The sequence below is a fragment of the Stigmatopora argus genome, chromosome 7, assembly GCF_051989625.1.
Source record: "Stigmatopora argus isolate UIUO_Sarg chromosome 7, RoL_Sarg_1.0, whole genome shotgun sequence".
Taxonomy (NCBI): domain Eukaryota; kingdom Metazoa; phylum Chordata; class Actinopteri; order Syngnathiformes; family Syngnathidae; genus Stigmatopora; species Stigmatopora argus.
The window spans coordinates 5500430-5521785 of NC_135393.1; the positions used below are offsets into that span (position 1 = coordinate 5500430).

General features: G+C 39.3%; 2 protein-coding genes and 2 long non-coding RNA genes across 8 annotated transcripts; 3 read left to right on the plus strand and 1 right to left on the minus strand.

Annotated features, from left to right (window-relative positions):
- The first annotated feature begins 459 nt into the window (after positions 1-459).
- mri1 (methylthioribose-1-phosphate isomerase 1) lies at positions 460-10466 on the plus strand. Its single transcript, XM_077606239.1, has 6 exons — positions 460-864; positions 4099-4322; positions 6502-6671; positions 6745-6921; positions 7001-7225; positions 9391-10466. Exons 1-6 carry the CDS (start codon positions 733-735, stop codon positions 9522-9524), a joined length of 1062 nt encoding a protein of 353 aa, XP_077462365.1. The 5' UTR covers positions 460-732; the 3' UTR covers positions 9525-10466.
- Positions 10467-11757: 1291 nt separating this feature from the next.
- Positions 11758-13938, plus strand: c7h19orf53 (chromosome 7 C19orf53 homolog). Of its 2 annotated transcripts, XR_013300841.1 has the most exons (4): positions 11758-11916; positions 12758-12813; positions 13496-13749; positions 13826-13938. XR_013300841.1 is itself a non-coding variant. In XM_077604391.1 (3 exons), exons 1-3 carry the CDS (start codon positions 11826-11828, stop codon positions 13640-13642), a joined length of 294 nt encoding a protein of 97 aa, XP_077460517.1. In that variant the 5' UTR covers positions 11758-11825; the 3' UTR covers positions 13643-13938. The 2 variants fall into 2 exon arrangements, 1 of the variants encoding a protein (XP_077460517.1); XM_077604391.1 differs by having other exon boundaries at positions 13496-13938.
- Positions 13939-16287: 2349 nt separating this feature from the next.
- Positions 16288-17754, plus strand: LOC144077020 (uncharacterized). Of its 2 annotated transcripts, none has more exons than XR_013300856.1 (5): positions 16288-16393; positions 16585-16662; positions 17222-17287; positions 17370-17500; positions 17643-17754. It is a non-coding gene; the product is annotated as an uncharacterized LOC144077020 (long non-coding RNA). The 2 variants fall into 2 exon arrangements; XR_013300855.1 differs by having other exon boundaries at positions 17370-17519; positions 17643-17666.
- Positions 17755-17812: 58 nt separating this feature from the next.
- LOC144077021 (uncharacterized) lies at positions 17813-19256 on the minus strand. 3 transcript variants are annotated; one of them, XR_013300858.1, is made up of 6 exons: positions 19153-19256; positions 18500-18586; positions 18311-18402; positions 18137-18227; positions 18032-18051; positions 17813-17892 (listed from the first exon to the last, which is right to left on the minus strand). It is a non-coding gene; the product is annotated as an uncharacterized LOC144077021 (long non-coding RNA). The 3 variants fall into 3 exon arrangements; XR_013300857.1 differs by having other exon boundaries at positions 17813-18051; XR_013300859.1 differs by having other exon boundaries at positions 17813-18051; positions 18850-19214.
- Between the last annotated feature and the right edge of the window lie 2100 nt (positions 19257-21356).

Here is a 21356-nt window from a genome sequence, read left to right on the forward strand (position 1 = left end):
CAGAGCTGTATATGGATGGGGGGGGGATGATTCTCTTCAACTAGATGGCAAAAGGTTAATTACAAGCACGCGTAGCCTATTCACAGACATTTTGGTGGTAGTGTATTCACTCTTGTGCCTTGTCTTAATAGTATGTATGTTGAAAAACTGCATGGGTTCACTCTTAGTAGAAGAGATATTTTTTTCTCCCAAAACAATAATGAAAATCACTGCAACCCAGAACAATGATAAACTGTACGATCGATCAAAAATAGAAACAGTTGTTGGAAAAAACTGCTCGCAATTGTCGGGGGAGACGGGAGCTTTGGTGTTATGCTAATAACTGCTTTGAATGTGAAATCCCCCCTTACAAAGGGGCTGAAAGAGAAGAGAATGGGGGGATGGGGCAGGGGCACAACGAGAGGCGGGATCACATTGGAGAGAGAGTCCGATGGGCGTGGCTAAAGAGCCAGGCACTTCCTGTATCGTGGACACGTGGTTCCGTGTCTGCCTGCCTGTCAGTGTAGGTGAAGCTCTCCTGCCTGTCTACCCTTCCTTCTTTTCATCACTAAAAACCTTCTCCAACGTTGTTGGTATTTCTACTAGCCGGCTCCCTGGCTCCGCTTAGTGGCTCAAGGGGATCTTAAAGTGCTCAGGTGTGCGTGTGTCAAATTGTATGTGTGTGTGCGCCAGACAACCGCCCGCCCGTCCGTACTGTTCTCCTCCCCATCATCCCGCCTCGTTGTGTCGGTCATGACGCTGGAAGCGATCCGCTACCGTGCCGGGGCTCTGCAGATCCTCAACCAGCTGCTGCTGCCTCAACAGACGGTCTACGATGACATCCGCTCGGTGCAGGACGCCTACGAGGCCATCAAGTCCATGAAGGTAAAGCTCCGGTACCCTCCCTCCATACACGCCGGCTACATGTGCGTCTTCCTCCGTCGTGCATGCGCGCCTGTGCCGTCGACTCCTTTGTGCTCCCGGTACAGCCATGTGTGGCCCTGCTGGAGCTATCCTCGGCCCAGATTTTTGGGGGTTTGTTTTGTTTTTGTTTTCCATGCAGCCCCCCCTCACTACCCAAAAATCCTTAATGTATAGATTACTAATCTTTTAGTGCAAGCGAGACAATCTGTTCAAATACTGCCACCCTTCAAGCGGACCCCTCCTTTCTCCTCTTGGAGCGTTTATTGATGAATTATTAATGACCCTTTCCATGGTTTTTGTTCGTGTTTTTGTCCTGTGCTACACTCAGTGACATTCCCAATGCATTTTATCATTCAAAACGTGAAGGACATAGATGAACATAAGATGTGGACTTGCTGGTGGATTTGTTTATCAATTGGAGGAAAGCATCCAAAGATGCTCCACTGCCTTTTTTCCCAGTTTTACTCATGCGGCAGTTACAAGTGTGATGTGAGGTTGTGTCAGCATGAAGAATTGTGCGGGAAGCAAATCAGTGATGTCACGATGATGTAGCTTAACATTAGAGAGAAATGACTAACCACTTCACTGATTTCCAAGCAATGATCTCAAACTTTTTCCTCGCCGTCTGTTAGATCAGGGGTCCGCGAGCCACCTGGTACTGGTTTGTCAGAGAAATAAATATTTTCAATCTCGGCCTCCTACTTGAAATGAGAAAAGTTGTTATAATAATAATAATACATTTTTGCTCTTATGCTTGGGACTTATTTTTTGCCGTCATGGACGTCGTCCGTGGAACATACAGCCCCCTCCACCTCCACACTTCTGTCTTAAGTTGTCACACTCTGCATACGCCGGTCCACGAAAAATAGGAAGGACTTTACCGGTCCGCGGTGAGAAAAAGTTTGGGGACCGCTGTGTTAGGTGACAGGAATGATCAAAAGTAACATACAGAAGAAAGTTTGGATTACAAGTGCCCCAATTTACAATTCTTTTGTGTTAGGAGTCACCTTTTGCATTTTTTTCTTTGAAGTGCATACCATGGAGTGCACAATATAACAGGGTGATGGAGATTGTTTGATACATAGATGTGAAATAGTGAGTTTTCGTATCACAGGGTTAGATTCTTAACCACCGATCTAGCAGGTATAGCTATTGGTGAAATCGGACACGTCCTTGCCTGTCATACATTTCCCACATTCATACTGACATATAACATTCTATAATGAAGCTCACCACTGAATAATCTATAAACATGTATTGTATCTGTATTATTTTTAAGATAAATATTCTTTTTTTTTTCTTCAAATTTCCAACACAGGTGTTTTTTGTACTTATATCACATTCCTGTATGTCTGGGAAACAAAAACATTTTAATATACAATCACCACTGAAATGGATATGTATTTTGACTTCACTGTACTGCAAATTTTGAGCATTACTGTACAGAACTATCAAGAATAATGTTGTTCTGCTATTTTTAAGTTTACTGCTAGATACATTAAATTTATTTCAAACGTTTTTGAGGCTAGGCGCACATTTTCGGAAGAATAAAAGAATCCCAAAGGCCACCACCAGCAAAAAGTGTAATAGTGAATTTATATAATAATGATATATATTCACATACAGAATAAGACTCAACAAAGAACCACATTTATTAATCCCTTTTCCCCACTCAATGTGACTCCTGTATAAACACAAACTGACATCATGTCAGGAATCGATGAAATGTATATATGATTAAATTATGTACACCATGATAGTAAGTTGTACAGTATAAGAAAGGCATATGCAGAGGATAGTTATTGCTAGAAAAGGAAAAAAATCTCACACTGTGGCGATTCCTAGTGGGACAAGGCAAAAGGAATAAAGTGAGTGCCAAAAAAATGGCTTGGGGAGCTGCAGATATGCCGCCACAAGATTGAAGTGGAAATAATAATAGTCAGCGGTACAATGTCAGGCAGTTATTGGACAAGACAAACAATCAAACATATTAAATTAGAAGTCTTACAAGCAGATACTGTAGCACAAAATTCTAAATCTGTTTGATCCTGGAATCAGGCTATGGATTGTTGCCACTAAACTGAAGTGCACAGTTTCATATTCAAACATAAGATAGCAACTGCACTTTTCTAAATATTTTATATTGTCTCTTCGTTCTTATACACATAACACTTTTGTTGTTGTTAAAAACACGGAAAAATAACCTGTTATCGAGGGCTGCAATAGATTAAATGAATTTCAGCTAATTTCAATGGGAAATATAAATTTGCAGTCACAATTAAATTGAGTTCAATGCTTGTTCGGCAAAAACACAAATGCTGGACTGTATTTTGCTTAGTTAAATTTCCATTTGGCGGCCTGGCGGAGGAGTGGTCAGCGCTTTGGCCTCACAGTTCTGGGATCGAGGGTTGGATCTCTGGTCCAGACCCCCTGTGTGGAGTTTGCATGTTTTCCCCGGGCTTGTGTGGGTTTTCTATAAGTACTCTGGTTTCCTTCCACATCCCAAAACCATGCAGGGTAAGCTGGTTGAACACTTTAAATTGCTCCTAGGTAAGAGTGCGTGCGTGAATGGTCGACCGTCTCGTTATGCCTTGCGATTGACTGGCCACCAGTTCAGTACTCGGTCGTTTGGTCGCCCGGAAGGTTATTGATGATTACCATTTAAATCGTTGCTCAAATTCCCTAAATACAAACTGCAAATTATTATTTAGTCATACTTAATGCCCTATTAATTATTAGGCTAAAGAAAAGCTCCAAATTTCCCGTACTTTTATTGTGTTTTGTTGGAGAACTTAAGACCCTGACTGACGTCCCTTCCTAAGGGGACAACTCATGTACATACAAACTCTAATAAACTCACACGTCCACTCAGTGAAACTGCTCAGGGCCATTGTTGGCTTTTATTGATGCGTAGACCGTGTTGTTTTACCTTGTTTTGTCGCCGGTCTTTTGGTCGCCCGTTGTTTGGGTCCGGGCGACCAAAAGACCGGCGACCAAAAGACAGCGACCAAAAGACCGGCGACCAAACGACCGCACGCGACCAGTTCAAGGTGTGCCCCACCTGGTGCCCAAAGTCAGCTGGGATAGGGTCCAGCACCCCATGCGAATCTTTTGAAGATAAGCGGTTCAGAAAATGAATGAATGAAGATTTCCAGTTGCTGTTCGTCCTACTTAACGACCTCCTCTCTTTTCAAGGTACGGGGTGCTCCAGCCATTGCCATTGTAGGTTGCTTGAGTTTGGCTGTGGAATTAAAAGCAGGGGCTGGTGGCGATGACCCGGTGACATTCATCCGAGAATCTTTATGTCACCTGACGTCGGCCAGGCCCACGGCTGTTAACATGGGACGTGCTGCCCGCGAATTAATGGAGTTTGCTGAGAACGAGAGCATGGAGAAGAACACAGAACAGCTGAGAGAAAGGTACAAATAACTTTTAATTGAACTTATCTTGGTGGCAGGACACCATTAATTGTACTTTTTAAATTGTACCATTTAAAAATGCACATATTAAAAATACTGAACAACAATATGAACACGGCACTTTAATTTATCCTCCCATTTTTTGTAAACTGGATTAAATGATTGATCATTTCTTCCCAGAATTTGAGTAATTTCTCTTAAATATTGTCACACATCAGCATTTCTTTCTCGATTTTTTTTCCCCTTCCTTTTAGTAGCTACATCATACACCTAGGCCAAGGGTGTCAAACTCGGGTTGGTTCGCGGGCCGCATTAACGTCAACGCCATTTCATGTGGGCCGGACCATTTTAGATCTAATATTTTGATTCCTATTTTTTTAAATTGGATTAAAAGAACTGGATCAAACGCCCTAAATAGTATGTTTTTATAGATCTAAAACTGTTTATTTGAGCTTTTTTTTCTTAGTCATGGAAAATGTCTTATTTTTTATTTCAAATAGAAACATATTTTTTTAAAGTGGAAAACGGAAAATATTTGTATATTTATTTTTAGATTTTACAAAATGCTTTTTGAACTAAAAACACAAAAGAAAAAAAATGGATTAAAAAAATGAAAATCAGGAAATATAATGTACATATATATAATCATTTGAATTTGATCCTAAAACAGAAAGTTGGCATCATTTACTTTCTCGGGCCGCACAAAATGAGGCGGCGGGCCAGATTTGGCCCCCGGGCCGGCTCTTTGACACCTGTGACCTAGGCAATGACTGACAGGTAGTGTTTGGTTTTGGATTGTATTTTATTTTGCGGCATTGTACTACAAATTCTTCTTAATTACATCTGTCTAAGAATTCATTTTCCAAAAGTCTAATCCATACGTTGTGCTTTTATTACTAGGGTTAGTGAGCCCATGGGCAAACTTTTATTGCCCATTCTCATGCATGCCATGACACACTTGATTTTAATATCCATATGGTTGTTTTGCACAAGGATATTTTGGAAATGAAAGTTCCGGTGTAGAATCAACTTTTGTATGACATGCAAATTACACCAGGTAATAGATTTTGCTTTTAGTTATTATCATTTTATTGTCTTTTAAACCTTACCCTATCTGTGCATTCCTCTTAAAATCTAGCAGATTGGAAATTTGGCAGCTCCTATAGTTTTTGCCATCTGTCTTGATAGTTTTGTGTGTTATTTTTGTAGTCTGATGATGGCCTACCTGCTCTTCTTTTCATGAAGAACTTCTAAATGCTTCTCAATATTTTCATTTAGCTTTAGTAGACTTTTAGCATCCTATGACTAAGTCATTTGACCCTTGGTAATCAGATGACTAAGAACAATACATTGGTACTTCTACTTATGAAATCAATTAGTTCCAGAATTCGTTTCGTAACTTGGATTTTTTGTAAGTAGAGCAGTACTTTATATGTACAAATTTTCTAGCGATGGTGTGAATTTTGAGGCATTTATATTGGAAATTTGGTACTTTGCTTTAAAAAAAAAAGTGGCAATTTTTTTAGATTTCCGGAGTTTAGGGAGATTGTCAGGGGTTCTAGAGTTTGCGTTATTTGTCCGGGTAAACTTCATAAAAGAAACATTTTAAACGTCTTTTTAAAAATGTTTAAATTAGTGATTTCCTTTTGCTCTTTCACATTGGCTTTATGTAACACCACTCCTCAAGCAGATCCAAGCCTACAGTCAATACTGTAAAAAAACATTGTTGAACCCAATGGAGAAATGCACTCTTCTCCAGTTTATATGTATGATTCAGTTTCTTTTTCAAATTCCTAATATGATTTGGAAACATGCTTTTCAGAATCGTCTTTTTTGTTATTCAGAGACCATGAAACTGAGAAGTAGCTTAAAAAACTCTTAGTTTCAGAGTAGTTGGAGTATTCTCCTCTTGTACATGCTTTGTTTGTGATTAAAAACAGAGCAGAAGTCTCTTGTTCAAAGGACATTGTGCTTAGAAGTTGTTTTTTAACGTGTGTTGTGGCAAGTTCCTGCCTCATCAGTTAGAAGTAATTTTAATTCATCGTTGTGGAATTTTCTTTCTTTATGGGCATTGTCATTTTGCTAAGGTTGCCTATGTAATTTTTTTCTTCAAACTCATTTATATTCTTACATGCATGCTTGTAAATTGCATACAAACTGTCATTTTGTGACCCCATAGTGTAATAGCTTGGATTGAAGACATGCTGGCGCGAGACGTCAATGACAACAAAAAGATCGGTGACTTTGGTGCCCAGCATATCCTTTCAGGTGTCCCGAAGGACTCAGTGACGATTCTCACACACTGCAACACCGGGTCACTTGCCACGGCTGGATACGGGACTGCACTAGGTAAGACTTAATTGTGAGAGGGGACTATTTTGACCCTCGTGGTGTTAGTCTAAGCATGAGTCTGGCTGTGCAGGAGTTGTGCGAAGCCTCCACAGGATGGGGAAGCTGAAACGTGTATACTGCACAGAGACCAGACCATACAACCAAGGGTCTAGACTCACGGCCTACGAAGCTGTAGCAGAGGGAATTCCTGCTACCCTCATCACTGACAGCATGGCAGCCCTCACCATGAGAGAAATGAACATCACAGGTTTTGTTTTCTCCTCATTCATTTCCGTTTCACATCGGTCTCCTGTTAATCCTGTTTTTCCATTGACTTTCGCTCCCAGCTGTGGTGGTAGGGGCAGACAGAGTGGTTGCCAATGGGGACACAGCCAATAAAGTGGGAACATACCAGCTAGCCATTGCTGCCAAGCATCATGGGATTCCTTTCTATGTGGCGGCTCCGAGCACGTCATGTGACCTGAGCCTGGAAAGTGGCAGGGATATCATAATCGAAGTTCGTCCGCCTGAGGAACTGACCAGTATAAATGGAGTCCCAATTGCTGCTTCTGGTAAGTAAAAGCTACTTGTGCATGTCAATGTGTGAGCTCATCCTCACATAATTCAGGTCATTTGAAATTTTAGTTTTAGTATGACTCAACTAAAACTTGGTTTGCCTGGTAGCCGCTTTGCTCACTTTAAGCTTCCGACCGCACAAAAGACCTTAACGTTGCAAAAGTGAACGCTCGTGTCACATTGTCTTCAAAAACTGTACTGTAAATACAATACCTACAACTGTGAACTCACAACTTTGAGCAAACTACACTTGTATGTAAAGGAGAAAATGAATATCAATATTACAATACTTCATACTTCAAGTGTCTTTAGTTTGCTGTCAGCTTTGACGTCTCCTTTTTTGTTTTGCAAAAATGCAGTGAAATGAATACACAGAATATTGCTATACATATTTTTTAAGGGTAATTGATTGATTGTTTTTGTGAATGGCCAAGCTTGTTCACTTAAAATAAAGTTATCAGGCATGCTACCTAGTCTAGTAATACAATATGACAGACTACCATTATGTTGTACAGACGCTCCCCTACTTACGAACGAGTTAGGTTCCGAGCGATTGTTCATAAGTTGAATTTGTTCGTAAGTTGCTCATTGCTATATTTTGTATTATAATTTATGTTTAAGGCCTATATAAGTAGATTGAAGATTTATATAAGTGCATTTGTATGTTTAAGGCTTGTATAAGTAACACGCATTGGTTTGTACTGAAAAAAACATTTAATAACATGGAGAGAATACATACAGTACTGTATACATACATTAGAGAGAGAGAGAAAGATTTACTAGAAACTGGCCGAAAGAAGCTATCTAATGACGATTGCAGTTTTCTTTTTTTCATCATAAATGATGCGGTAGCACTGTATGGCATCATTCAATTGATTTGCAAACTTTGTGCAACGTTAAATATTTGGGTCCTGCTGCTCGATCTTTATGTTTATAAATGGTACTGAGGGTCGAACGATTCAAGTTGTATTCACGTGCAACACTCAACACTTTCTGACGTGCATCAAGCTTCGTTATTATTGCCACTCATTTCAAATGAAATGGCTTGCCTCTTCCTTGCACCTCCCTCAATAGAAGCCTTTCGATTTTCACCAACAATATTCAATAATGGATGCACGAGATATTTAATGATACAAATGAAAAAGGTTCTTTGCGCACTGGAGATACGTTCACGCACTTCCGCATTGCAACGAACTGGGCAGAGGAAGGTAGATGCTGGGTGAGCTGAGCGCTCACAGCGCCAGGCGTCGGTATTAGCGGCGGAAAGAAGCACTACTCGGAAAAAGGCGCGCAATACAGAATTGAACTTACGAACATTTTTCGACATAAACGCAATTTGCAGACATGTTCGTATGTACCGTTGTTCGTAGGTCGAATGTTCGTAAGTAGGGGAGCGTCTGTACTATATATCTCTCATCTCATTTTCTGAACCGCTTTATCCTCATTAGGGTCGTGGGGGGTGCTGGAGCGAATCCCAGCTGTCTCCGGGCCAGAGGCGGGGGACACCCTGAATCGGTGGCCAGCCGCAGGGCACAAGGAGACAAAGGACAACCATGCACGCTCACACCCATACCTAGGGGCAATTTGGAGTGTCCAATCAGCCTACCATGCATGTTTTTGGAATGTGGGAGGAAACCGGAGTACCCGGAGGAAACCCATGCAAATTCCACACAGATGGACACGAGCTGGATTTGAACCCAGGACCACAGAGCTGTGAGGCCGATGCGCTAACCACTTGTTCCATCGGGCCGCCCTGATTTTAATCTTGTAATAGTTTAATTTTATTCTCATATTAAGATTTTTCTCTCAGAACATTAAAATGCATGATTTCCTGCGGCACACCTGACCATCTCTAACGTGGCACAGTGGTTGGGAAACACTGCGGTAAAGTATAATGTAGCGCAATGCACTGTAAATTACCACCACAATTTTAAGCAGCAGGCATAAATGAATACTCACTCAGGTAATCATTACATTGTTAACCTTCAGTAATGCCGTTTGAAGTACAGAACACTGGCGGTTCAGTTCATCCCACCAATTCTTTGGGTTGTGCTTGTCTGTTATTTAGATTTGTCTGTTTGATTTGTTTGCACATTGAAAATTTCTTATCACCGCCTTTCTCTTCAATTTGTCTGCTGTCCCATCGACTATGAATCTGCAGGTATTGAGGTGTGGAACCCAGCATTCGACGTGACTCCCCACCAGCTCATCACAGGAGGCATCATCACAGAGTTGGGGTTATTCCTCCCTTCAGAGCTCCAGGCAGCCCTCACTGGCCGCCTCACTGCCCTCTAGATCCCCACCTGTTGGCCCTTTGGCGCCACTGCACCTTACTTTCAGACACTCAAGAACACTAGTAATTTAACTATCACACACACACACACAGTTATGTTGTAATTCAATTTTGATTTGGAAAACACACACACACACACACACACACACACACACTAAACAACCAAAACAGCCACGCTCTTGCACACACATACACAAGATGAATACATTGCAGGGAGTCAAACATTCATTTAGTTACCATTATTACTTTCTGTATTTTTCTTATTATTACTCCAATCTCACAGTTGTCATGCTGTGCATAATTTACAGATGCTTATTTTTCTTTCTGTGGGTGCTCAATGGATTCTAAACCTTCAATTGAGTTGGAGACAAATTCTGAGTGTTGATTGAGGGGCATTTTCGGGATAAAAAGACATCCCTATAAATCAGACTGGGTTTCATATAAAAGTTAGGATTCTAACTACCGATGGTTTCTGAAAGTACTGCTGTCCACTTGCACATACATGTGTGTCCTTGTTGGTAGTATGTACATACATTGTAGAAGGAAAAAAACACTCCTGGTTTAGATAATTCAAATGAAACATGTTGGCATCAAAATGTTATATTAACATTTTCTTTTTTGTCTGTGTAGATACTTAGGTGGGATTGCCTTTCAAATCTTTCATTTATTAGCCTGTATGCATCATTTTGAAAAAGGTCAACATTTTAATAGGCCCTTATGATACAATATTACTTGTCAAATATTCCACTGAAAGTATATATGTAGCCATTCTTTTTTTCAAACCACACGCACCATGTTAATTGTATATTGCACTCATGAGAGTAAAGCAGTGGTGGACCGTCAGGGCCTGCAAGGTCTCTGCTGGCCCCAAAAAATATCTGAATCACAGACTGGTGTTAATTATATTTTGTCCATGAATACTTATTAAATAATTCCAAATTGTCTGTCAGCTCCCTTTCATTGCACTGCTTCCAGATGTGTGTTTTCATATTGAAGCATTGAACCAATCACAATTCAGCCATTATTTGTTGCCAGGATCAGAAATCTGCCTCAAGGCCTTCACAATCAATTCTGCAGGCTCTGCTGCATTAAACAAGCGTCGATAATACTGTTGCTTCAACCAATCAGAATTCAAATTGGTGACACCAAGGCCTTCTCGCAGGCGTAGGGATACGTAATTGCTTTCACCAACTGTGATTGGCTAGTGATAGAGTGGACTAGCCAGAGCTACCAAGCTGCAGTAGAGGTTTTATAGCCATAAAATTAGGGTTGGATTGATTCCGATAGAAGGCGCTACTAGAAAATGCAGGGACAGCCACTGATATATATAGGTATGTACACCAGTGGTGGACCATCAGGCTCAATTGATTCCTAAAAAATATATACCGGTAGCGTGATAAAAATGCACTCTGGGCAGTAAATTGCTTTACGCCTTACCTCGTCGTGCTAATCGTCCGGAAAAGCTGTTCTAAAGGACGAGACACTGCGCATGTGCTTAATTTACGCAGCTGCGTCGACAATAGGCGGAACCACGCCCTTATTGACCCGCCATATTGAATGTGGAAAAGATGGTGTTGCTTACCGCGCTCCATGAGTTGGTTTGTCCTCCCACCTCAATATCCATGTTTTGAAGATGACAGAATAGTCGTGAGTTTTGTGGTCTTGATGCTATGAAACATTATTTGTCAGTACACTAATGTTACCAAATATTGAGTCACATTTTTACTTAATATTTTACATCAACTCACCTTTATTCCAGAGTGTCCAATCAGCCCACCATGCATGTCTTTGGAATGTTGGAGGAAATCGGAGCACCCGGAAAAACCCCAAGTTGGCCTCGACTTAAATGCATTCTGTTGCAAAGTTGACGAAGCAAACCGAAGAGAACAGAAGAATACAACATAATTTTCAACCACTGTGTATTGAGCTCAACATGACAATTATTTGTGACAACACTCATGGTTTTTCAATTAACCTTGTAGGCTTGGGATGTTACATTGGGTCTCACTTCAGGGATTTCTATAATAAACTTCTGTTTATGCATTAGAGGGTTTTTGTCTAATTTTGTTATGTTCACTTTTTTCCCATTCTGTTTTCTAATATGTAAATGGATACAATGCAATCAGTTTCAATCTTTTCTCACAAGAATAAAATGAATACAATGATACAATCGCAGTGAAAACGCTTGTTTTTATCATGCTCTCATGGTGTTATGTGCCATAATGGTCAATGGGTGGCGGTATAGGGAAAACTGGATCACGTTGGTAGAAAACAAATGAGATTCACGCTTCCTGTTAGCCAACATGCCGCAAGGTTCGCAGAAGTTTAAAGTCCAGCGTCCTGGTACCGCGAAAAAACAACAACAAAACAAGCAAAAGGGACCGAAGAAAGGAGGTACGATTGGCATCTTTCACAGTTTGAAAATTTAGACGAAAAACAAAACGTGGAATCAATCAGTGGTTTGAAACAGCAAAATCACGTGGCTTCGTTGTGCCTCTGTTTACACTGACTGTCCACTGATTACACGCCCAAACATAAAAAAAGAAAATATAGATATATTCTTTAAACCTGTGAACAGAGATGTATGGGGTCTTCATGGTTAGTTTCTCTTAAAAGCTTTGGACGTCACCTATGATAATACACAATCCCAGTTTCCTTAGATATTGGTCTTTAAAAAAAAAGAAACTATAACATGCTTATAACGATAAAATTCGTAAGAAGGGATTTTAAAAGAAAATAAAACTAGTATTATTTAAAACAACAAACCTATTTCAATAAAAGCTTCATTTTCGGAACCACTTATTCTCACAAGAGTTGCACGGGAGGATGAGGGGTGCTGGAGCCTATCCCAGCTGACTTCGGTCACCATGCGGGGGACACCCTGAATTAGTTGCCAGCCATCACAGGGCACAATGAGACAAAAAACCATTTTGGAGTGGTCAACCAATCTACCATGCATGGTTTGGCGATGTGGGAGGAAACCAGAGTACCTGGAAAAAACCCACGCACGCCCATGTTTAACATGCACCCTTCACATAGTTAAGTCAGAACCCACCGAGAATTGAACTCTCGCACTGTGAAGTGGATTTGCTAACTACTCTAACACTAGGCCACTCCTCATTTAAAAAATTTTGTTGGTAATTTTATACTCCACTCTTTTCTTCAAGAACACTGAGTATTATATGGTGACAACCGTTCAGAAAAAAAGTAATGATATATATGTTTTTTATCAAAGGAAGGATCATTGCACCCAAAAAGTCTAAAGTGATCCAACAACAGAAGCTAAAAAAGGTAAGATGTTTTACAAAAGCAAACATGAGCCTCTATTCTTTGCATCGCCTGTGTGGTCAAATACACACCAATTTTTTGAGGCTATTGCGATGCCATTGTTGTTTATAACTTTGGACCAACAATTACATACATACCGTATTTTTCAGATTATGAATCACATTTTTTTTCATAGTTTGGCCGGGGGTGCGACTTATACTCTGGTGCGACTAATGCGTGAAATTCTTAACACATTATTATATCATTTCACTTTTTATTTTCACACTAAACCGCAAGATGGCGCTCTAGGCCTGTGTTTCTAGAGTTATCCGAATAACTTAATATGTTACGTTGTTACTGACATTACCAGTCATGTAACCTTAGTATACCGTACACTAATTCAGCCTGTTGTTCTCTATTTTATTTTAATTTTAAATTGCCTTTCTAGATGATATGTATGTTTTTGGTATTGAATTTTATCAAATACATTTCCCCCAAAAATGCGACTTATACTCCTGTGTGACTTATGTTTTTTTTTTCCTTATTAATTATGCTTTTTTTGGCTGGTGCGACTTATAGTCCAGAAAATACGGTATACGTATTGGAGTAAATGACATTAAATGTTTGTATTGATGTACAACATTGGCACAGCTCTGTTATGAATGATTCAGTGATGAAGTTATCAGTATTTCATGTCTTCTCTAAGGATCTGGAAGTTGCCATTAGGAACAAGATTGAACATGATGTGACGCAGAAGGCGAGTTCATCCCTACACAAGCCGCTTAGCGTGGTCAAAGGCGCTGAGCGCAAAGACAAGACGGGACCACCTCGACCAGGAAGCAGTTCCAAATAGGTCTGCATACTATGAACATTAGGACTCAACAAGCAAAAGTTTCAGGTGGACTTCAAAGTTTCTGGATGCTGCACACTACTCAACACTGACTACTGTCATTTGTGTTGATGCAGTTATGAAAAAATATCTGCATATTTTAGCCGTAGTAATATGACTTATCAGTCATATTACTATGGCTAAAATATGCAGATATATAATTGTAGGAACAAAAATGTCTAACTTATAAAATTCTTACAGAGTAAAATATTTTCAACAGGTGTTTGATTTAATAAACCAATTCAACTATGAAATGCTCATTCAACATTTGTTCATAGTTTTTTTTCTCTTCCAAAATTAAAATGCACACAACTACTCTACATATAATAACTTTCGGACCGTTCCATTGCTAAGCGTGTATCACATAAATTTTATTCCCATATTCTTCCTACTCTTTCGCTTCAAATCAGGCCTATCCCAGCTCCTTCCAGCCTGAGTACAGGTGCATTGTGGGGTGGTTAATGATGACCTTTTTGCTTAGTGAGAAAACCCTGAAGTACTAGAATACAAACGCTGCCATAATTGCTGTACTTCAGAAGTCGTTCAAGTAGATAATGACCCTCCGTAAGAATTTTATTGCCATCTGGTGGTATAAATTAGTCATAGGTGTGAAATCTTTTGGATAGAAAATACTGTTAATCAAACAGACTAAAACGAATTGTCTAAGATGTTTTATGCCATATTTTTTATCTTACTGTATATTTCCTGAAAAGTATGCGGTTTAGAAAATGAATAGGCGTACAAGTGGGCCACATAACACTCCCACTATGAGTGATTTATACATAGTTTTTGCTTAATATGCAGAAATCCTGGAAACTGTACAGAAGAGTTATCAGGAACAGAGTCAGGGTGCAGTATACTCCATTAAAAACACATTCTATCTCACATTGTTATTTTTTCAGTATTTTCAGTATGCTTTCATTTATATTCATTCATTTTTTGAACCGCTTTATGCTCAGTAGGGTTGCAACCCTTAAAAAACAAGAGTTCACAAAAATATATAACAAGAACCCAAAAACTAAGATTTTATTAAGCACTTTAAAATCAGATGGAAGTGTTTCAGTGAATGTTACAGGTTTTTGTCAAGGAAAATAGACCAGTGTTTTACAACCGTTTAACTGTGTGTTGGATTTATTTTGGGATGTTTCTATATGTTTTGTAAGCATTTTTAATAAGTAATAAGGCTATAAATTAATTCATGATTTATGTTGGGACCACGGACACTTTTTCCCCCCCATCGTCGCTCAAGGCCCCACAGCTCGAGGACACATTGTTTTCAGGACTGTGCGCTTTTCGGCAAGACACAACCTGTTTTTGGACGGGACTCTGGCCGCAGATGGCGATAATAGCATTATTGTTTGAAAATACGGCTGCTTGGTTTACCTTAGAATGCTTTGTTTACCTTATAATGAAAATATTATGCAATTCCTTACACCGTTGTTTTGGCTTGTTCAACTTTTATGCTTACTTCTGCAATTCTTACACAGTTGTTTTTCTAACCTTCTAGGGCAGGGGTGTCAAACTCATTTGGCATCGTGGGCCACATACGGCCTAGGGAGATGTCAAGTGGGCCGGACCATTAAAATTATACCATGCTCTGCCATAAATAACCCAAATATCATGTCTTTCCTTTGTTTTGGTGTAAAGAAGCACAAGAACATTAGGAAAATATTGAAATTGAATGAACTATCCTTTTTCAAAACATTTCATGAAACACCTCATATTTCCTTAGACAAATGTGCAATTGACTTTTATCATTCACAAATATGCATTGCAACTGATCCCACTGATTGTACAAAGGCACAAAACTTTAATTGGTACTGAAAAATATAGTCATGCACTTTAAGATTAAATGAGACTTTTAAGGAAAGGACTTTTTAAACCACTTACACATACGCATATAAAATCTAAATGTAATCCCTGCGTGCACCTTACAAACTAAGGAGAGTGATTTTAAATGTGTAATGAAGAAAGTGTTCGCCTGTCCTGTAAATCTGTAAACTTCATACATGAAACATACATACACATACAATACATACTGAAAATTTATGGAGTTGCTGCTGTTTTCAGTCTGTCTCAGTGATGCGGCTTGTCTTCTACTCTGATGGAAAGAGTGCGCCCCTTAGCGGATAATCCATGAATTGCAGCGAATTAAAAATATTAATTCCATGTCTTTTATGCATTTTTTTTCCACTTTCAAATTATCCTGCGGGCCTGATCGAACCTCCTTGGGGGCCGGTTCCGGCCCGCGGGCCGTATGTTTGACACCCTGCTTTAGCCAAATGAATCCCAATTGAAAAAGCATATCCAAGTATGTAACCTTAGAAGTCAAAAACAAACACTGAAGTGCATGTCACCGCAATGTTCATAATGTGCAATATTGTATCTTAAAGTATTAAAGCCCAACCAAAAAGTATTTACAGTACGTTATTATGAAAACAATGTATTTGTTTTGAAGTATTAATGCCCAACCCAAAAGTATTTGCAGCCCCAGCCCCCTGACTAATGCACTCTATGATGAAAACGATCTCTTTTTTTGTGTCTATGTGTAATAGGCGTGGCCGAGGCGTGGCTGTGGTCAGAGTTCAAAAGACCCGCCGCCACGCCGCCAGATGAGCCGGAGGCTGGGCGCGTTGGACTGCTGAGCTGCTCAGAATTGACGATTTCCCGAAGAAAGACCCGACAAACTTCTTCCAGGACAATGCAGCGCGTTCGGTACTTTGTCTTTTGGGGATTTCGTAGCCCCAGTTCTCATTTCAATAGTGCTTTTTGACGGGAACGTGCTTCATTGGCGTGATGTAGCCCCGACGTGGATGCAAACACAAATGTTTGCTAGCAAGTTGGCTACATTGCGTCACCTATTGCTCTTAATGTTTAAAAAGAAACCCTTCCATTGTGTGTTTCAGTCCCTCAACGAGGACAGACTGCTGGGAAACATCAAGAATGTGGCCATAACGGCCAAAAAGGAGCAGTTTGTCGGCAAAGTGAGTCTTTTTTTAATAGCTTCTAATTCCTCTACCCGTGTAATTGGATTGGATAACTTTATTCATCCCGTATTCGGGAAATTTAGTTGTCACAGTAATGTTTAGATATCAGCGACCAGTGTTCACGGCTTTCCTAAATTAGCTTGTTTAGCATCATGATACACTCCAATTTTGAATGAAGACACTAACTGGGTTGGCGTTGATTTTTAATAGCAAGATCCTGTGTGGGTAACTCACACTCACACTAGAGCCATCAAGTGGAGGTGTAAGGAATAAACAGTACACTTCTAGAATACGTATATACCTTTGCCCTTCCCTTTCCTAAAGGAAGACTTCAGGGCTTGGACCTTTTGATTTTTAATTGTGGTTTTGACAAAACCTAAGCGAGACATTCATTCAACCGTAGCGCAGGGGTCATTTTTGACTCGTTTAAACAACCATTTTTCCTCCGTCTAAGAGCTTTGTGAGACGTATTTTATTTTTTTCATTGAATGGGAGTCATTTGTGCATCAAAATGGTTAAATAAGCAATGGCATAATCATGCTGTGGTGTTTTGCAGAAGTTTAAAGCCACGGAGATGGTGGAAGCTGTCCAAATCTACAAGACCAAAGAAGTCGTGTATGACGTAAGACCTGTTTTTCAGGTTATTTGATTTATTATTTTCATGTCATGTGTACTAAAAATACTCTATTTTGCTTCTCTTCAAGGTCCACCCAAGTTTACCAAATCAACGCTAAAGAAAGGTGACTTTGGAGTGTGGCACAGCCTTTGACACCAACATCTTGAGGGCCCCTATCCAGTATGTTTTCCATATCTCCCACCACATCTGAAAAGAGAGGTGGGTCCTTCTGATGTTGGTAAAACCTAACTTAGTATTATTGTTTTTTGGTCAAATCTTTTGACCTAACTGGCCCCCAGTCTATTTTTTTTAATGTTGGACTTAATCTATTGTGCTTTAACCCTCTTTTTTTTCTCCCCAGAATTCCATCCAGTGCCAAGAAGAGTGTCATCAATGGAAACACCACCTCCTCTTTAAATGCTGGAACACCTATGTGAATTTCTCAATTACCCCATTTTGTGGGAAAATAAAACCTCTGAAATTTACTCATGTATTTTTCTTCATAGAACTAGCAAAGGAATGCAAGCAACATGACATTTTAGAATTTTTATTCAAAGAAATACATTTGCACACTTAGGATCACATTGCTTGGCGTAGCTGGTATTCTCCACCTGTAGAATAAACACCAAAAAAAAAAAGACCATTGAGGGTCTTGGGTCTTTTTTCCTCCAAGTGTTTTAACAAAGACAAATAACACTCAAATCTCTTTTATTGAAATTTCTGATTGAAAAAAAAAAAAGAAATCCTCACCTTAGGGATCGGGACATCACCTCTAAAATAAGAGGGGGTTAGTAAATTGCAACTTTAGTCAATGAAATAATGTGAGATTGGAATGTTTTGACTTGGATACATTACAATATAACCCGGAAATAAGCTGCTTCCGGTAGCCAGCGCTATCGCATTTCGATCTTAATCCATATGAAATACATATGCGTGCTTTGTGTGTCTAAAATACAGAAATAGCACTCGTTACTGACACTGCGGCGTAAGAAACGATGCGCCAAATAGGCGTGAAAATACGGTATTAACCTCAAAGCAGAGTTCAGAGACGATGCATCATCTTCAAAAGGGCAACCTGGGAAGATCACCTGGTCCTCCAGGGTCTGGACATCACCATGGACCTGGTGCATGCAAAAAAATAGAGCAAAAGTTATCATATACAGAGACTGGAGATTCAACAGATGTGTTTAGGTGGTTTTTTTTGGTCATTAGTATTACCTTGATACCTTGGCCCAGTCTCCTCTCCCCTCAAGGGTGTGCATGGTTCTGGACACACGGGAACAGCTTCATCTTGATTTAACCAAGCTATTTGGGAAGTGCAAACAATTATTACAGGAAAGAGAAATCTTAAAGTAAATGATCAAGATAACGAATGAAAATAAGTTAGTGAGTGCTCGGTGCTAATTTCCCCTTTCCAGACAAAGCGATTCAATATACAGACTGATGTTAAAAACTAGGAAAGTCGGCTTAACCATTTTGGTATCAATGATTTTTGTTTAAAACAGAATTACAAATTGGAAAAGGGAGTTTAGCAATCGCAGTGAAAACTATCATTACATTCAACACACCTTCACCTGGCAAACTGACCGTTGATATCTCGGCTTTGTTTGATAAAATGAAGTCTTCCCCCACGACTCAATAATGGAGAGAATACGGACAAAATACTTTTGAAGTCAAATGTCGTGAGGCTAATGCTAAGCTAGCTAGTGACATGCCAAGGAGCCCATACTTCAAATGTCGACGGTGTGTTCGACCTGGCAATAAACTAACAGATTTGTTGGCGTTTTGGCTCAATTGATTCCTAAAAAAATCTCCCGGTAGGGTGTTAAAAATGCACATAGGCCAGTAAATTGCTCTAGTCTAGGGCTTACCTCGTTTGGGTGCTAGTCGTTCGACCGACGGCATGGAAATGGCTGTGCAAATGGGGCGAGATGCTGCGCAGGTGCATAATTTAAGCACCTGCGTTACCAATGGGCGTAACCACGCCCATAGGAGGTGATTTGTCCTCCCGACTCATGACCATGTTTGGAAGATGACGTACTATAGTCGCCATTTTTGTAGTCTTGATGCTGGAAAAGAGTGTGTTCGGTTTTTTTTAAATATAAAAAGCCTTACTTTGCATGGTCATTTAAAAAAAATAAAAAGCCTTACTATACATGATCATTTTTTACAAATTATAAAGCCTTACTATATACTATGTCGTATTTTAAGAAAAAAAGCCTTACTATACTATGTCGTTTTTTTTAAAGAAAAAAAGCCTTACTATATACACTATGTCGTTTTTTAGGAAAAAAACCTTACTATACTATGTAGTTTTTTAGGAAAAAAGCCTTACTATACTATGTCGTTTTTTAGGAAAAAAAGCCTTACTATACTATGTCGTTTTTTAAGAAAAAAAGCCTTACTATACTATGTCGTTTTTTAAAGAAAAAAAGCCTTACTATATACCAGGGGTGTCAAACTCATTTCGCATCGTGGGCCACATACGGCCTAGGGAGATGTCAAGTGCGCCGGACCATTAAAATTATACCATGCTCTGCTATAAATAACCAAAATATCATGTCTTTCCTTTAATTTGGTGTAAAGAGGCACAAGAACACTAGGAAAATATTGAAATTGAATGAACTATCCTTTTACAAAACATTTCATGAAACACCTCATATTTCCTTAGACAAATGTGCAATTGACTTTTATCATTCACAAATATGCATTGCAACTGATCCCACTGATTGTACAAAGGCACAAAACTTTAATTGGTACTGAAAAATATAGTCATGCACTTTAAGATTAAATGAGACTTTTAAAGAAAGGAATTTTTAAACCACTTACACATACGCATATAAAATCTAAATGTAATCCCTGCGTGCACCTTACAAACTAAAGAGAGTGATTTTAAATGTGTAATGAAGAAAGTGTTCGCCTGTCCTGTAAATCTGTAAACTTCATACATGAAACATACATACACATACAATACATACTGAAAATTTATGGAGTTGCTGCTGTTTTCAGTCTGTCTCAGTGATGCGGCTTGTCTTCTACTCTGATGGAAAGAGTGCGCGCCTTAGCGGATAATCCATGAATTGCAGCGAATTAAAAATATTAATTCCATGTCTTTTATGCATTTTTTTCCACTTTCAAATTATCCTGCGGGCCTGATCGAACCTCCTTGGGGGCCAGTTCCGGCCCGCGGGCCGTATGTTTGACACCCCTGTTCTAGGGTGTTATTCTACTGTCTAAGACAATTGTTTTGATTACATAACGATGTTTTCCGTTTGTCGCGATTAAATACAATGAATCAGATACTGCCAACGAGAATGCCTTGTGGACGGGACGACGTCACAAGTGTACCTCCTTGCAAGTTGTAACCAGATATGTGAAAGATGTCTTCCAATTTTAATTAAATATTACTAATAATGATTTAAGGGTATTAATCATAATTCCAACACTGTGTCACACTTTTTGCATTGCCCAAATCAAGGCACACCACCTGCTAAAAAACATGCAATTTAAAACTAGCACCTATATTTAATATACCAGGCTATTCTAATCAAAGTTTTATCAACACCAATCAAAAAATAAATTAAAAAAAATAGCTGACCCCAAACAACTTCCGGTTCATGTGATGTAAAAATAAGTGATGTACTGATTTTATTCTTATAATGTCTTGCCTTTGTTACACCCTGCATTCGATCTTGACACACAGGGGGAAATAATCAGAACAGCGAGATGTTGTTGTTACTTCAATCCAACTTTTACTGTAATAATTAACACAAAAACCCATAACATACAATTAAACCCATATATATACATTATCAACACGTTAGAACCCAAAACATAATGTACAATTACACCTATATATATATAAATATATATATTATCAACACTTTAGAACCCAAAACCCAATGCACACACACACTCGTTCAACACACGGTCATAACTTGTTATATCTTTTCCTTTTACAACTTGTAGTAGTCCTACTATTATTCAACAGGGCAAACAATGCAATATCAATAATATAAAATCCTTTCTATGACCGTTATAGACACTGTCAACGATAATGGTGGCCGAAGGTAGC